General features: G+C 51.4%; 3 protein-coding genes across 3 annotated transcripts; 1 reads left to right on the top strand and 2 right to left on the bottom strand.

Moving 5' to 3' along the window:
- Window positions 1–408: 408 nt before the first annotated feature.
- Window positions 409–2729, bottom strand: LOC146210291 (histone H4). The gene has a single exon (XM_084608990.1). The coding sequence runs from the start codon at window positions 2631–2633 to the stop codon at window positions 2322–2324; it is 312 nt and encodes a 103-aa protein (XP_084465116.1). The 5' UTR covers window positions 2634–2729; the 3' UTR covers window positions 409–2321.
- Window positions 2730–3751: 1022 nt separating this feature from the next.
- On the bottom strand, window positions 3752–4701 carry LOC146210292 (histone H2B). The gene has a single exon (XM_084609012.1). The coding sequence runs from the start codon at window positions 4339–4341 to the stop codon at window positions 4138–4140; it is 204 nt and encodes a 67-aa protein (XP_084465138.1). The 5' UTR covers window positions 4342–4701; the 3' UTR covers window positions 3752–4137.
- Window positions 4702–10255: 5554 nt separating this feature from the next.
- LOC146210293 (histone H2A-like) lies at window positions 10256–11152 on the top strand. The gene has a single exon (XM_084609002.1). It carries the CDS (start codon window positions 10334–10336, stop codon window positions 10706–10708), a length of 375 nt encoding a protein of 124 aa, XP_084465128.1. The 5' UTR covers window positions 10256–10333; the 3' UTR covers window positions 10709–11152.
- Window positions 11153–17643: the final 6491 nt, after the last annotated feature.

Here is a 17643-nt window from a genome sequence, read left to right on the forward strand (position 1 = left end):
CTTTCAGTCCGCCGCAAAATGAACACAATTTTGTTTCTTGGTAAGATTCTGTCACAGGAAGTTAATATTCCATTACCTAACTTTGTCCAACCTTCTACTGCCAGACGAACACGACACACTAGGGAACATATGCTGCAACCTGTCTTTGCCCGAACAAATTCATTTAAGTACAGTTTTTTCCCACGGACCATCTCTGATTGGAATTTGCTTTCAGAATTTCTTTTCCAAAGCAGTAATTTTAACAAGGCACTGGAAGGTCATTTGTTTGGTTAGGCTGCTCAACTTTTCAGTACTTTATATCTGTTTCCTTTGTTCATGCCGAATTGTGCTGTGTGTTATTGCCTATTTTTATTTCTTAGACTGTCAAATTGTTTAATAATTACTATTATGATTCCTTTTTTCTCGCCGAATTGTAGTGTGTATAGTATTTTTTTTTTTTCTGTGTGTGATTGTTACCTGGTATGCCCCTCCTGCTTGGGTCATAAGGCCTGCAGTATTATGAAATAAATAAATAAATTTGCTTCTCTCCGTGCGCGAAGTTTGGAACGCCTCTAGCAGTAAGTAATAGCGGGTTAAGTCGCACAATCTTTTCATCACGCAGTATATCGTTTATGTACGTTTTATTGCAGCCGTAAACCGGTGGCATTAAGGGAACGGCGACAACACGCGTAGACAGGGAACGTAGAGCGGGAACATGACGCAAGCATTAAAATTTGGGCAGCCGTCGCAGTTTTCAGTCCCGCAAAAAACAGACAACGTGTCCACATCAACAGTGTCTGGCTAAAGGCTACTCACGTGTGACAATGCAGTGCAAGGAATACATGTGTACAAAGACGGTCACTAGCAAGCGATCGACACTCGCCAAGGTACGGATGATAGCTAGGTCTAGATTGAAAACCGCGCACGCTAGCTTTGCATGCTGACAGGAGAAGAGTGAACGCTGTAACGGCCCTTGCTCCGCATTTAGAATTTCGCTTCCAGCTGAGCAGTGTTCTTTTGGAAATAAATCGATAAGCTAGAGTTGGTGTGCCTTCAGCCAGACGTCGTGCTGCAAAAGCCTGTCTCAGGGCGGAAGAAACGCTTCGCATGCTTTGAAATCAACCTCACCTGAAGTACTCATTTAATATGAAATAAATATTAGGAAGAAGGCCGTCGCGCGAAGCAAAATCATGCACGTGCGCTCGGCAAGCAGGACAGGGGAAGTGAATGTGAGCCAAATTTTGCTACCTTGATACGGTGCACAAAGGACAAAGCTTCCCAGTAGGCGTATAAATGCATTACAGTAGCTGGCGCTTTATGCGGCCGCAGAATTGCACGGAGAAAACTCGAGCTCTTCGGTACCCAAGAGCGCGCGTGGGCGATGTAAACAGACCTGGCGCGGCAGCGGCGCCCTCTCGATGTCGCCTGGGGAAGTACGCGGCCCTCCGAGACAGTAGTCTGCGCAACAGATATCTCGGAGGCTGCAAGCACTTCCAATGCAAAAGTGAGCTGTCGATGTCCAGTTGCCCCTGAGCGGCCGCAAAGTTCCAGCTAGCGTCGAAGCGAAACGATTCGCAGCATTACGCAACCAGCACGCCTAACGACACATAAGGCGGGCACAATTAGCCTTCTGGGCCCAAAAAGACATGAAAAACAAGGTGATTGCAAATTAAGCTAACGCACGTCATTCGCTGATGCATAATATGCAGCTCTCCAATTAAGCGACCTTAGTGCACTGTCTTGGGAAACACCCGATGGAGGGAACACAGCCTCCGTTCAGAACGCGAGAAGATATGACGGTCCATGTTCTGCTAATAATCGAAGCATTAAATGGATAAATTGAGCAGCTGAAATCGAAATCGGCACCTCGCGTTATATTCGTATTCAAAGTGTATTTTTTTTTCTTTTTCCAGCTGACAACCGCTCCTGGCGAGACAATTTTTGCACTGTATTTACATTGAAAATACTGCCCAGCGTCCTCCTATCGAGAGAGGCACCAGTTTAATTGCGGTGAAAAATCTCGTAAACGATGCTTCCATACATAATCGCGCAATAGGCGCGGCGAATTCATGACAAGCAATCACTTATCGAAATATCGCATGCCGCTGCTCACCTGCAGTCCGTTCCGAACAGTTTCTTCTTCCACGAGCACCAACGGGAAAAAACAAAAACAAGGAAATAAAATAAAACAAGCGCGCGCATGAGAGGGATGAATGTGATCCGGAGCTGAGGAAAGCAACCAACGGCTGCCCATCCAGCACTTGGGTAGCCCTTAAGAGGGCTGTTTGTAGCGAGAAGCGGCCTTGCAGGGCTTGTAGCGAAGGAGGGCTGGCGACCACAACTTAGCCTCCGAAGCCGTACAGCGTGCGGCCCTGACGCTTGAGCGCATACACGACATCCATGGCAGTGACGGTCTTGCGCTTGGCGTGCTCCGTGTACGTGACTGCGTCACGAATGACGTTCTCGAGGAACACCTTGAGTACGCCGCGGGTCTCCTCGTAGATCAGGCCAGAAATGCGCTTGACACCGCCTCGGCGCGCCAGGCGACGGATGGCAGGCTTGGTGATGCCCTGGATGTTGTCTCGCAGGACCTTGCGGTGACGCTTGGCGCCTCCTTTGCCGAGCCCCTTGCCGCCCTTGCCACGTCCAGACATGATGAAGACGATGAAGAAAACGCGTCCGCTACGATCAGAGAAAGGAACGGGAATGACTTGTTTGCGCTCCTCCGGCGCGCGCCAGAGTGAGTGCGGGCACGCCATTGGCTGGCTCCCTCGACCACTCACGGTCGATGCGCCGGCACGTAGCGCGCCAGCACCACTTACTCGTTTTGTAGGAGCCTCGGGCGAGCCAAAATAAGGGTAGAAGCCCAATATTAATTTTGCACGAGTGAGAAACTAAAAGCGGAGCCGCGACCCGTCTACTGCAATAGAAAATTGCCTTGCGCACGGTGGCTGTAAAAAAGTGCCCAGTGCGGCTTGCTTTCCGCTTTGCGAAGTAATCGCGTGTATTTTTCAAACTTTCGCGTTATTCTTCAATTCCAATTGCTCATAACCGTTTGTTTCAGTTTGCCTCGTACCAAGAGACGCTTTCTACGCCTGTTTCATATACGCTAATGCAATTTTCTTTTTACTTTTCAATTCTTGCTTACGCGGAAAAAATAAAAAATAAATACTACTATAGCTGTTTACATCAAATTCAGAGAACTCGTGCAGCCAGGCAGTGTGACAAGCACCGCAAGATATAGTATAAAAATAAATCGCAGAGTCCTTTCTCCCTGCTTTGTTTTCCGCGTTGCTGTTCGTTTCATTTCCGAAACCCGCCCAGGTTTGTCTGCTTCCGCTAATTGCGAAAACAGATATTGTAGCGTGCAAAAAAAAATTTTTTTTTTTTTATTCCTATTGTGTCACTATTCAAAAACCAACAACCAGCAGCAACTGCTAAGGCAGCTCCCAACCTCATGCCGCTGATGGCGATTCGCCGCTTCCTGGTGATCTCCTGCCGTGCGCCAGAATGCTGGAATAGGGCGAGTTTTTGCGGCGGTCCAATTTGAGCTCCGCTTTTCTCCACAAGTACGGCACGCACGCAGTTGCAATTTTCCACACTAGTACGGACTCCTTTTAGGCCACTGGACAAAAAAGTTTAATGTCACTGCACCAATTTTCCAATGCGCTAGCGGGGCTTTTCTTTTCGCGACCATATGTCGGCAAGCGGGGCAAAAGGTGCTGCGACCGCCAAGAATCCCCAATACCGCTCGCGCGGCAGCTCCTGGCTCCCCTTATTTTTTTTTTTTTTACTTTCCCCTAGCTGCGAGCAGAGGAGACACACGAAAATACGAGCGAGCAGCGAGACCTACTACTCAGTCACTATTTTATCGCCTGGTCGAACTGCAATAGACATTGGACGCGGCAAATATACCTAACGTACTTCGTTCATAAAACATTATTCGCAACGCCTGTACGCGTAAGGCTTTGTAAACAAGCAGCTAGTACGCAAAAGTAGAATAATAATAATAATAAAGCAAACAAACACAGTCTGAGAGGGAAAATGGTTCCGAGCATTGTAGCGGATCGCTCACAGCATGTTTGCCAATGCAGGCATTGCGGTTGGCTCTGATAAGAGCCGTTGAGTTTGGCGCCGACGACGAGCTCAGTTGCGCGCCTACTTGGAGCTGGTGTACTTGGTGACAGCCTTGGTGCCTTCGGACACGGCATGCTTGGCCAGCTCGCCAGGCAGCAGAAGACGCACGGCAGTCTGGATCTCCCGGCTCGTGATGGTGGAGCGCTTGTTGTAGTGGGCAAGACGGGAGGACTCCGCTGCAATGCGTTCGAAGATGTCATTGACGAAGCTGTTCATGATGGACATGACCTTGCTGGAAACTCCGGTGTCCGGGTGCACCTGCTTCAGCACCTTGTAAATGTAGATGGAGAAGCTCTCCTTCCTGCGGCGCTTCTTCTTCTTCTTATCGGTGGCGCGGACGTTCTTCTGCGCCTTTCCGGCTTTGCCGTTGTCAGATGGGGAGGGGGATTGACACCCGGAGGTGCCGTGCCCCAGAGTCACACATAACTCATCAGCCCATCATCATCCATTCAACACCTCCGGCAAAGTCCCCCCCAGGGCCAAGTGGGGTCTGGGAGAGTTTTTTAGTTCGAGGTGAGGGTCCTACCCGGACAAGGGGGCCGCCGCGCGATGCCCTCACAGGAGTGAGTGTCATCAAACGCAAAGACGGCCTGTAGCGCCATCGTGGCATCGAGCCGACGAGGCGAACCTTCATGACAGCACAAGTGTCACTAAGGACAACCAATCCCTGTGAGAAAATCATAATGACACAGAGAGTGTTCCACCCTTAACCGAAAAAATCACAGACGGTCCGCACCAAATCTTCGAGAACCTCTGCTCGCCAAGAATGCGACGTTCCCGCTGCAGGCAGAACCAGATCTCTTTCCGTACTTTTGCAATTACTTCATGGAGGCCTGGAACTCTGCTGTTGTATGCGGCCGCGCAGCGTGCCAGCCATACTTGGTACGCGCACTCCACGAGCAAGAGGACGAACTGGTTAACGGCCACGCCTGGCAACGGGTTCAGGTATTGCACGGTCTGGTACGGTATACCCGGAAGCTGGAAGAGGTTAGCTACACGACGGAGAAGCGCTTCAGGAAGGAGACACTGCGAGAATATGTGCACAGTGTCCTCTCTACCACCACAAGTCGGACAAGTTGGTCGCAGGCTGGTCCGTGTAAACGCTGGCGCCTTAATGGGGAGGACTCCCCTGGCGAAGCGGTACATAAAGGACGCTCTGCTTGCTTCCAAAAAATCCGCTGTGATATACCGCCAGCTGGGCTTAACATTAGCGAGGTCGTAAAGACGGAGGTGAGGGGGAAGACTAGGAGTCAAAAGCCTAACTAGTTCCTTTAGGGGAACCGGCCTCCTCCTTACGCAGACGCTCAAGGCAGGTAGCTGCCTGAGCATAAAAAGGGGAAGGAGAGCCCGATCGTGGCACGCAATGAGAATACGTGCTCTGGGCGAAAAGGCGGAGTCGAGTACTCAGAAAAAACGAAGTCAGGCTTTGAGTCAGAGGCATGTCCGAGTTCAATGCCACTTGGGTCCACCTGACGTGCAAGGCTGAGGCTACGATGCCAAGGTCGGAGATGCCGAGGCCTCCCCTCTCCCTAGGCAGCTTCACCACAAGTCTTTTGACCTTGTCAGGAGCTCCACTCCACAAGAAACGGAAAAGGATCCGCTCCAAGTGAAGCTTCGTCCGTGCTGACAAAGGTGTTACGCCAGCGACATAGGTCAGCACCGAGAACAGGAGGGACCGAGTGATAGTGGCTCGAGCCGTAAGCGGACACAAGAGCTTCTCATACTCTCTTGCCCTCGATTCAATTTTCTCTTGAGCAGAGGACCAATTCCTATCTGAAAGGCCTTGTGAATTGAAATAAAAACCAAGGAGACGGACTTCAGCCTTCACGGGAAGACCATGAGCGGGCTGAGGACTGGATGGTGCACACCCAAAATAGAGGGTGGCACTCTTCGACCTATTAACCTTAGCCCCACTCGCCTTACAGTACACCTCCATGACATCCAGAACGGAGGAGACAGAAGCCTCATCCGGGACGACAATGGTTAGGTCATCTGCATAGGCAAAGATGGGAGCTGGTGGAGAACCTGGCGGGAGCGGAAAGCGAGCTATGCGACTGTCTCGAGAGAGCCTTTGTAACAGGGGTTCAAATGCGAGCACGTAGAGGGCAGGAGATAGGGGACATCCCTGCCTGACTCCACGGCCCACGTCAAAAACTTCGGAGGTGCGTCCTAGCACAGTAACGGCTGAAACTGGCCTGGTATATAGAGCTCTGACCATGCGCTGGAAATCAGAGTCTATACCAGCTTCCTCCAGGACTTGGAATAAGTAGGAATGACTAACAACATCAAAAGCCTTCTCCTGATCAAACGAACAAAGAATACCCTGAAGATTTCTATGTTGAGCCCAGAGGAAAAGGTCCCTAAGGGCAAAACCGTGCAGCTGAGTGGAACGACCAGGAACACTACAAGCCTGATATGGACCTATAATGTCTGGAAGAAAAGAAGTTAACCGAGAGGACAGGCACTTGGCTATGAGCTTGTAGTCGACGTTCAGGAGCGTGATGGGACGCCAGGCTCGTAGGTCAGTGCGTCTCGACTCATCCTTACAAAGGAGAGTGATCCGCCCTTCCCTCTGAGTACCTGAGAGCGTCCCCTCACCCAGGAGCCTGTTTACAAGAGCGGTGAAAGGCTTCCCGAGCTGCTTCCAGAACTTGACATAAAACTCAACAGTCAGGCCGTCCGAACCTGGGCTACGATTTCTATGGAACGATTTGAGCGCCGCTTCTAATTCTGTCTCATCCAAGGGAGCTCCTGATAGGTGAACTGGTTTGGAGGGGGATTCAAGTGGAAAAGTAGCTGTGGTTGGAGCTGGAGCCTGATATAGGACGGAATAAAACTGCCGTGCTGCTTTAAGAACAGCATCCGGAGTGTTGGAGATGGACCCCGTAACCAGGTCTACCAATTCAGTGAGGGAAGTCTCTGTGCGCGCTAAGCGGCGTCGGAGGAGGTGTCTGCTGCACCAATGTTCCCTCTCCCACCGCTCAGCTCGCGCCATAGCCCTAAGACTATCCCAGCGTTGCTGGAGCAATTTTCGGAGCCGGATGCGCTGCGAGGCGAGTGCTTCGGTGACCCCTTGGCCAGCAGAAAGAGGCTTAGAAAGCAGGAGGATGACGTCAGAGACAATGGTGATCTCCTGCCGTTCCTCACGTGCCCGCCTCATTCCCGCTGCCTTGAAACAGTCACGCACATCTGCCTTAATGCCATCCCATCCGACACCGTCTAAGCCTAGTTTGGATTGCAGAGAGTTTCGAAGAATACCAGAGACCTCCTTAACAACCTCCTGGTCCTCTAAAAGCCGCGAGTTGAGGCGCCAGGTCCCCTTCTCGCGAGGGACCAGGATCCCATCACTGAAGCGAAGGATGACACACTTGTGATCGCTCAACGCGGAGGGGACCGACCACACGGAGTGCATGCCGGAGGCTAGTGTTGGAGAGACGTAGAAGCGGTCTAGCCTGCTCTGAAGGCGCCTCCCAGTCCAAGTCATCCCTGACTGTCCTGAGCGGAGCACCTTCCAGGCATCAACCAAATCTAGCTCCTCGACCAGCTCCCTAAGTGCACGCGCCCCCTGCCTATCCCGCTCCTTGGGCGGAGTGCCTCGAAAAGAGAGGCGATCCGCCCTGTCAAGGACACAGTTGAAATCACCCACTAGAACTAACTTGGATGGACCTATTAGCTGGGAGTCAAGGTGCTTGAAAAAGGCACCCAGATCACGACCTCTGTTCGGAGCATAAATGTTAACTATGCGAATGCCAGAATCAAGGTCTACAGACAGGACGCGGCCCTCAGCATCCCTGGAGTGGCGCAAAACCGAGCCGCGGAAGCGTGGCATAAGGATAATACCAACGCCGCGGGAACCCGACGCACCATAGCTCCAGTAAGACCTGGTGCCAAATGTTCTGTCAAAGCTCCTGATCTGGCCAAGGCGATGGATGTAGGTCTCTTGCAAGACCAAAATATCTATGTTTTTAGAGCGAGCAAGCTGAACGATCTCAGCCTGCTTGGGACGACGGGACATGCCACGACAGTTAAATGTAGCTAATGTGAGCGATGCCATGATGAATTGAGGAAGAAGCTGCCTAGAAACCTAATAAACAGAAAAGAAAGCCCGCGAAAGGCGGAACTAACGGAGCAAGAGACCTGGAAAAATAAACACCCTATTGAGAACCTGGGGCTGCCCCAACCTGACGGTCGGGGGGAGACTCCTCTTTAGCAGAGGAGTCGGAAGTGGAAAGGGAAGGAGACGAGGACGAGGAGGAACTGGAACGCTGAGAGCATTCGCAGTTAACCACGCCACAGAAGGAGCAAGCGGACCTTACGGACGGTGAGGACGAGGGGGGAAGCTCTGCCTCATCGGCCTCAGCAAAACACTCACAACCCTTACCCTTACATAGCAAACAGGGAGCTAGCTCAATGGGAGGAGAAATAGAATGCTGCCTCTCACCAATGCTGACTTCCTGCTCCATGTCTGAACCTTCGTCCTGGCTGGAAGATGTCGCGCCAGGTTCCTCGTCCCCGTCGGAGGGGTTCCGTGCCACCGCCACGACCACCCGCTTGGCAGCAGGCCGTCCGGTCTTAGCCTGGGAGGAGGTACCCTCGGAGTCGGTGTCGATCTCCGCTCCTTCTTGTTTTTGCGCGCGCTTCCTGCGCCGCTTCGTCTTTACCGCCACAAACCCCGCGTCGATAGCGGCGGTTTGTGTCGGCTCAGCAGCCGGGACCGCCGCAGCGGCCCTCTGCAAGGCTGCATCCTCAGGCTCCTTTTCAGCCTGTGCGGCGTCGGCAGCGGCCGCCGGCGCGGTCGCTTCCAATGCCGGCGCCGCATCGGGCGCGGGTGGAGCCCACCACTCGCACACCTCGGCCGAAGCGTGCGGGACGGGAAGCTCCTCCGCAGCAGCGGGCGCGGCGAGAACGGCCTCCTCACTCACGCCATCGCCAAGCTGCTCCTCCTCTCCGTTCTCCTTGGCTGGTGACTCAACAGCAACCTGCGCCAGGGATGGGGGCGGCAGCGGCGGCTGCCCCGCGGCGGCTGCCGGCCCGCTCGAAGCGGCGGCGACAGTCACCGAAGCAAACGACCGTTTCGTGCATGCGGAAATGGCGTGGTCACCACCGCAACGCGCGCAATCGGCGTCACAATCCTCATGTCCGTACTGCGCGCAGCGCTTGCACTTAGGAGTTGGGCACGCCGCCGCAAGATGCCCCACGCGCCTGCACAAGCGGCAAAGACGCGTAACTCCTTCGTACTCGCACTGAACGACCCTCTCGCCAACTTTCAAAAGGTTTGGAACTGGTCTAGCCATCTCCATCTTAATTCTGAGGTTACCGCTCTCAACATCAGGGAACCCCGGAACATTTTCCAACTGCCTAGTCTGTACCTTTCCGTACGCCTCGAGCTCAGACACGAGCGGGGCGGCCGGCAAGTCCGACGGGAAACCGAACACTCTCACGTACCGGGAGCGGACTCCGCGGTACTCAAACTTGATCTCGACATCCTTCACACGAACGACAGGATCTGCTAAAAAGCGATCAACCGCCTGTTTGGTCTTAAAGGTGACCTCGAACCTACCACCACCAAAATCCTGCACACACTTCAGCTCGTTCTTGTTAAACCTCTTAACAAGGTCCTCGCACAAGTGAACATTCAGAATGCCTTTCGGCACGCGCGAAAAGAACACATACGGCCGCAGCCGAGACGAAGAGGAAGGCGATGCCATAGCGGCCGCGCCGCCAGGCACCACGCGCACGCGTGCGTGCACGCCGCGCCGGAGGAAGGAGCGCTACCCGCCTGTCTCTACGATCTCAACAAAAACAGCAACAACGACTCACCGAAGCCGCGGGGGCGTCCCCAGCTCCACGGCGCAATAATCCAAACAGCACAAGCACGAGCGATGTTATTCCGAGCTGCGCATGGAGAATAGCTGCCGCAGGAAGCGATCCGAGAACCGACACGCTGGAGCTAGCCCTAACACTTCACGGCTTTTCCGGACGGCTGAGGCGGCATGATGCGTTCTACGAGACCAACGGTGTCGAAAATGGTCCGCGCGGCGTTTTTATGCGGGCACCGTGGTGTTCAAGCGACCGAGGCGAGGCCGGCGCGCGATTGGTCGGCGCGCCGCGACCTCCTCCTCCTCGCGCCCGAAACGGGCCGCAGAATGCTGGTTCCGGCTCATTCTGGCAGTGAACGTTGTCGCTGCTGCCCCTTGTCGATCTCCCCTGCGCAACAATGTCTGGACGTGGTAAGGGCGGCAAAGCCAAGGGCAAGAGCAAGACCCGCTCCAGCCGCGCGGGACTCCAGTTCCCAGTGGGCCGAATTCACCGTCTCCTGCGCAAGGGTAACTACGCCGAGCGCGTCGGAGCGGGCGCTCCCGTCTACCTGGCAGCCGTTCTCGAGTATCTGGCCGCCGAGGTGCTCGAGCTGGCTGGCAACGCCGCTCGCGACAACAAGAAGACTAGGATCATCCCTCGCCACCTGCAGCTGGCCATCCGCAATGACGAGGAGCTGAACAAGCTGCTCTCCGGAGTGACCATCGCGCAAGGCGGCGTACTGCCCAACATCCAGGCCGTGCTTCTTCCCAAGAAGACCGAGAAGAAGGCGTAAGCAGCGCTACGACCGTCTACGTAGGCACGCCAGCAGCGTCAGCTCGCGACTAACGGTCCTTCTCAGGACCAACCAAGCGCCTGCCTTGGCGGGGCATTGCTCTGCGATCCGTCTTCTCCGGACCGCTGAATCCCTCTCGACCAAGTTGCTGTTTGTTTATTTCGTGTCATTACCGGGCGCGGCGGTCTGCAATGAGTCCGCCGCACTGCACGCAAGTACGCTTACTATTGTGAGATTCGTTTACAGTGCAGACAGGCAAACATGGGAGGGAAGTGACATGACAGAGCGCTGAATGGTATATTTATATACTTTTATTGACCGATACAAACAGAATGGCGCACAGTGATTGAAACAACTAGTTGCATACCAATCGCAATATTAGTGTTTTGTTTTAATTTTCTTTCGCGGTTTCCGACACACGACCAATCACGCTTTAGTAATCCCGTGAGCGGCGATAATTTCCCTCCCCGTCTGCAGAACCCGCAGAACCCGTGCACGTGCACGGGTTCAGCGGCTCAAACGAATCGCAACAAGTTAATACACACAACGCCTTACAGGCACTTTTACGCATTATTTGCAAAACGCGGTCATCCAGCTTGAGCGGGTTAGGCTCAGAACTGCGATTCAAGTTGCACATAGTGGCTAAAGCGAATCGCAACAAGTTAATACACAAAAAGCCTTACAGGCACTTCTAGGCATGATGTGCAAATAGGCGTCACTCAAGCTTGCGAGGGTTAGGCACAGAACTGCGATTCAAGTTCGCACATAGCGGGTAAAGCGAATCGCAACAAGTTAATACACACAAAGCCTTACAGGCACTTTTAGGCATGATGTGAAAAACGAGGTCATCCAGCTTGCGCGGGTTAGGCTCAGAACTGCGATTCAAGTTTGCACGTAGCGGCTCAAACGAATCGCAACAAGTTAATACACACAACGCCTTACAGGCAATCTAGGCATGATATGCAAATAGGCGTCACTCAAGCTTGCGATGGTTAGGCACAGAACTGCGATTCAAGTTCGCACATAGCGGCTAAAGCGAATCGCAACAAGTTAATACACACAAAGCCTTACAGGAACTTTTAGGCATGATGTGAAAAACGAGGTCATCCAGTTTGCGCGGGTTAGGCTGACAACTGCGATTCAAGTTCGCACATAGCGGCTAAAGCGAATCGCAACAAGTTAATACACACAAAGCATTACAGGCACTTCTAGGCATGATGTGCATAACGCGGTCATCCAGCTTGCGCGGGTTAGGCTCAGAAATGCGATTCAAGTTTGCACGTACAGGCTCAAACGAATCGCAACAAGTTAATACACACAACGCCTTAAAGGCACTTTTAGGCATGATGTGCAAAACGTGGTCATCCAGCTTGCGCGGGTTAGGCTGAGAACTGCGATTCAAGTTCGCACATAGCGGCTAAAGCGAATCGCAACAAGTTAATACACACAAAGCCTTACAGGCACTTTTAGGCATGATGTGAAAAACGAGGTCATCCAGCTTGCGCGGGTAAGGCTGAGAAAAGCGATTCAAGTTCGCACATAGCGGCTAAAGCGAATCGCAACAAGTTAATACACACAAAGCCTTACAGGCACTTCTAGGCATGATGTGCATAACGCTGTCATCCAGCTTGCGCGGGTTAGGCTCAGAACTGCGATTCAAGTTTGCACGTAGCGGCTCAAACGAGTCGCAACAAGTTAATACACACAACGCCTTAAAGGCACTTTTAGGCATGATGTGCAAAACGTGGTCATCCAGCTTGCGCGGGTTAGGCTCAGAACTGCGATTCAAGTTCGCACATAGTGGCTAAAGCGAATCGCAACAAGTTAATACACACAAAGCCTTACAGGCACTTCTAGGCATGATGTGCATAACGCGGTCATCCAGCTTGCGCGGGTTAGGCTCAGAACTGCGATTCAAGTTTGCACGTAGCGGCTCAAACGAATCGCAACAAGTTAATACACACAATGCCTTAAAGGCACTTTTAGGCATGATGTCCAAAACGTGGTCATCCAGCTTGCGCGGGTTAGGCTCAGAACTGCGATTCAAGTTTGCACGTAGCGCCTCAAACGAATCGCAACAAGTTAATACACACAACGCCTTAAAGGCACTTTTAGGCATGATGTGCAAAACGTGGTCATCCAGCTTGCGCGGGTTAGGCTGAGAACTGCGACTCAAGTTAGCACATAGCGGCTAAAGCGAATCGCAACAAGTTAATACACACAAAGCCTTACAATCACTTTTAGGCATGATGTGAAAAACGAGGTCATCCAGCTTGCGCGGGTTAGGCTGAGAACTGCGATTCAAGTTCGCACATAGCGGCTAAAGCGAATCGCAACAAGTTAATACACACAAAGCCTTACAGGCACTTCTAGGCATGATGTGCATAACGCGGTCAACCAGCTTGCGCGGGTTAGGCTCAGAACTGCGATTCAAGTTTGCACGTAGCGGCTCAAACGAATCGCAACAAGTTAATACACACAACGCCTTACAGGAACTTTTACGCATTATTTGCAAAACGCGGTCATCCAGCTTGCGCTGGTTAGGCTCTGAACTGCGATTCAAGTTCGCACATAGCGGCTAAAGCGAATCGCAACAAGTTAATACACACAAAGCCTTACAGGCACTTCTAGGCATGATGTGCATAACGCGGTCATCCAGCTTGCGCGGGTTAGGCTCAGAACTGCGATTCAAGTTTGCACGTAGCGGCTCAAACGAATCGCAACAAGTTAATACACAAAAAGCCTTACAGGCACTTCTAGGCATGATGTGCAAAACGTGGTCATCCAGCTTGCGCGGGTTAGGCTCAGAACTGCGATTCAAGTTTGCACGTAGCGGCTCAAACGAATCGCAACAAGTTAATACACACAACACCTTACAGGCACTTTTACGCATTATTTGCAAAACGCGGTCATCCAGCTTGCGCGGGTTAGGCTCAGAACTGCGATTCAAGTTCGCACATAGTGGCTAAAGCGAATCGCAACAAGTTAATACACAAAAAGCCTTACATGCACTTCTAGGCATGATGTGCATAACGCGGTCATCCAGCTTGCGCGGGTTAGGCTCAGAACTGCGATTCAAGTTTGCACGTAGCGGCTCAAACGAATCGCAACAAGTTAATACACACAACGCCTTAAAGGAACTTTTAGGCATGATGTGCAAAACGTGGTCATCCAGCTTGCGCGGGTTAGGCTCAGAACTGCGATTCAAGTTTGCACGTAGCGGCTCAAACGAATCACAACAAGTTAATACACACAAAGCCTTAAAGGCACTTTTAGGCATGATGTGCAAAACGTGGTTATCCAGCTTGCGCGGGTTAGGCTCAGAACTGCGATTCAAGTTCGCACATAGTGGCTAAAGCGAATCGCAACAAGTTAATACACACAAAGCCTTACAGGCACTTCTAGGCATGATGTGCATAACGCGGTCATCCAGCTTGCGCGGGTTAGGCTCAGAATTGCGATTCAAGTTTGCACGTAGCGGCTCAAACGAATCGCAACAAGTTAATACACACAAAGCCTTACAGGCACTTTTACGCATTATTTGCAAAACGCGGTCATCCAGCTTGCGCGGGTTAGGCTCAGAACTGCGATTCAAGTTGCACATAGTGGCTAAAGCGAATCGCAACAAGTTAATACACAAAAAGCCTTACAGGCACTTCTAGGCATGATGTGCAAATAGGCGTCACTCAAGCTTGCGAGGGTTAGGCACAGAACTGCGATTCAAGTTCGCACATAGTTGCTAAAGCGAATCGCAACAAGTTAATACACACAAAGCCTTACAGGCACCTCTAGGCATGATGTGCATAACGCGGTCATCCAGCTTGCGCGGGTTAGGCTCAGAACTGCGATTCGTTTGCACGTAGCGCCTCAAACGAATCGCATCAAGTTAATACACACAACGCCTTAAAGGCACTTTTAGGCATGATGTGCAAAACGTGGTCATCCAGCTTGCGCGGGTTAGGCTCAGAAATGCGATTCAAGTTTGCACGTAGCGGCTCAAACGAATCGCAACAATTTAATACACACAACGCCTTACAGGCACTTTAGGCATGATGTGCAAATAGGCGTCACTCAAGCTTGCGAGGGTTAGGCACAGAACTGCGATTCAAGTTCGCACATAGCGGCTAAAGCGAATCGCAACAAGTTAATACACACAAAGCCTTAAAGGCACTTTTAGGCATGAAGGCATGATGTGCAAAACGTAGTCATCCAGCTTGCGCGGGTTAGGCTCAGAACTGCGATTCAAGTTTGCACGTAGCGCCTCAAACGAATCGCAACAAGTTAATACACACAACGCCTTAAAGGCACTTTTAGGCATGATGTGCAAAACGTGGTCATCCAGCTTGCGCGGGTTAGGCTGAGAACTGCGATTCAAGTTAGCACATAGCGGCTAAAGCGAATCGCAACAAGTTAATACACACAAAGCCTTACAATCACTTTTAGGCATGATGTGAAAAACGAGGTCATCCAGCTTGCGCGGGTAGGCTGAGAACTGCGATTCAAGTTCGCACATAGCGGCTAAAGCGAATCGCAACAAGTTAATACACACAAAGCCTTACAGGCACTTCTAGGCATGATGTGCTTAACGCGGTCATCCAGCTTGCGCGGGTTAGGCTCAGAACTGCGATTCAAGTTTGCACGTAGCGGCTCAAACGAAGCGCCACAAGTTAATACACATAACGCCTTAAAGGCACTTTTAGGCATGATGTGCAAAACGTGGTCATCCAGCTTGCGCGGGTTAGGCTCAGAACTGCGATTCAAGTTTGCACGTAGCGGCTCAAACGAATCGCAACAAGTTAATACACACAAAGCCTTAAAGGCACTTTTAGGCATGATGTGCAAAACGTGGTTATCCAGCTTGCGCGGGTTAGGCTCAGAACTGCGATTCAAGTTCGCACATAGTGGCTAAAGCGAATCGCAACAAGTTAATACACACAAAGCCTTACAGGCACTTCTAGGCATCATGTGCATAACGCGGTCATCCAGCTTGCGCGGGTTAGGCTCAGAATTGCGATTCAAGTTTGCACGTAGCGGCTCAAACGAATCGCAACAAGTTAATACACACAAAGTCTTACAGGCACTTTTACGCATTATTTGCAAAACGTGGTCATCCAGCTTGCGCGGGTTAGGCTCAGAACTGCGATTCAAGTTTGCACGTAGCGGCTCAAACGAATCGCAACAAGTTAATACACACAAAGCCTTAAAGGCACTTTTAGGCATGATGTGCAAAACGTGGTTATCCAGCTTGCGCGGGTTAGGCTCAGAACTGCGATTCAAGTTCGGACATAGTGGCTAAAGCGAATCGCAACAAGTTAATACACACAAAGCCTTACAGGCACTTCTAGGCATGATGTGCATAACGCGGTCATCCAGCTTGGGCGGGTTAGGCTCAGAATTGCGATTCAAGTTTGCACGTAGCGGCTCAAACGAATCGCAACAAGTTAATACACACAAAGCCTTACAGGCACTTTTACGCATTATTTGCAAAACGCGGTCATCCAGCTTGCGCGGGTTAGGCTCAGAACTGCGATTCAAGTTTGCACGTAGCGGCTCAAACGAATCGCAACAAATTATTACACACAACGCCTTACAGGCACTTTTACGCATTATTTGCAAAACGCGGTCATCCAGCTTGCGCTGGTTAGGCTCTGAACTGCGACTCAAGTTTGCACGTAGCGGCTCAAACGAATCGCAACAAGTTAATACACACAACGCCTTACAGGCAATTTAGGCATGATATGCAAATAGGCGTCACTCAAGCTTGCGAGGGTTAGGCACAGAACTGCGATTCAAGTTCGCACATAGCGGCTAAAGCGAATCGCATCAAGTTAATACACACAAAGCCTTACAGGAACTTTTAGGCATGATGTGAAAAACGAGGTCATCCAGTTTGCGCGGGTTAGGCTGACAACTGCGATTCAAGTTCGCACATAGCGGCTAAAGCGAATCGCAACAAGTTAATACACACAAAGCCTTACAGGCACTTCTAGGCATGATGTGCATAACGCGGTCATCCAGCTTGCGCGGGTTTTGCTCAGAACTGCGATTCAAGTTTGCACGTAGCGGCTCAAACGAATCGCAACAAGTTAATACACACAACGCCTTAAAGGCACTTTTAGGCATGATGTGCAAAACGTGGTCATCCAGCTTGCGCGGGTTAGGCTGAGAACTGCGATTCAAGTTCGCACATAGCGGCTAAAGCGAATCGCAACAAGTTAATACACACAAAGCCTTACAGGCACTTTTAGGCATGATGTGAAAAACGAGGTCATCCAGCTTGCGCGGGTAAGGCTGAGAAAAGCGATTCAAGTTCGCACATAGCGGCAAAAGCGAATCGCAACAAGTTAATACACACAAAGCCTTACAGGCACTTCTAGGCATGGTGTGCATAACGCTGTCATCCAGCTTGCGCGGGTTAGGCTCAGAACTGCGATTCAAGTTTGCACGTAGCGGCTCAAACGAATCGCAACAAGTTAATACACACAATGCCTTAAAGGCACTTTTAGGCATGATGTGCAAAACGTGGTCATCCAGCTTGCGCGGGTTAGGCTCAGAACTGCGATTCAAGTTCGCACATAGCGGCTAAAGCGAATCGCAACAAGTTAATACACACAAAGCCTTACAGGCACTTCTAGGCATGATGTGCAAAACGTGGTCATCCAGCTTGCGCGGGTTAGGCTCAGAACTGCGATTTAAGTTTGCACGTAGCGGCTCAAACGAATCGCAACAAGTTAATACACACAACACCTTACAGGCATTTTTACGCATTATTTGCAAAACGCGGTCATCCAGCTTGCGCGGGTTAGGCTCAGAACTGCGATTCAAGTTCGCACATAGTGGCTAAAGCGAATCGCAACAAGTTAATACACAAAAAGCCTTACAGGCACTTCTAGGCATGATGTGCATAACGCGGTCATCCAGCTTGCGCGGGTTAG

This window comes from Amblyomma maculatum, chromosome 1 (assembly GCF_055883805.1).
Source record: "Amblyomma maculatum isolate TAMU_Amacu chromosome 1, ASM5588380v1, whole genome shotgun sequence".
Lineage (NCBI taxonomy): Eukaryota > Metazoa > Arthropoda > Arachnida > Ixodida > Ixodidae > Amblyomma > Amblyomma maculatum.

Excerpts from the sequence above, each read along its gene's own strand:
- LOC146210291 (XM_084608990.1), bottom strand. The coding sequence starts at position 2,633 with ATGTCTGGACGTGGCAAGGGCGGCAAGGGGCTCGGCAAAGGAGGCGCC.
- LOC146210292 (XM_084609012.1), bottom strand. The coding sequence starts at position 4,341 with ATGTCCATCATGAACAGCTTCGTCAATGACATCTTCGAACGCATTGCA.
- LOC146210293 (XM_084609002.1), top strand. The coding sequence starts at position 10,334 with ATGTCTGGACGTGGTAAGGGCGGCAAAGCCAAGGGCAAGAGCAAGACC.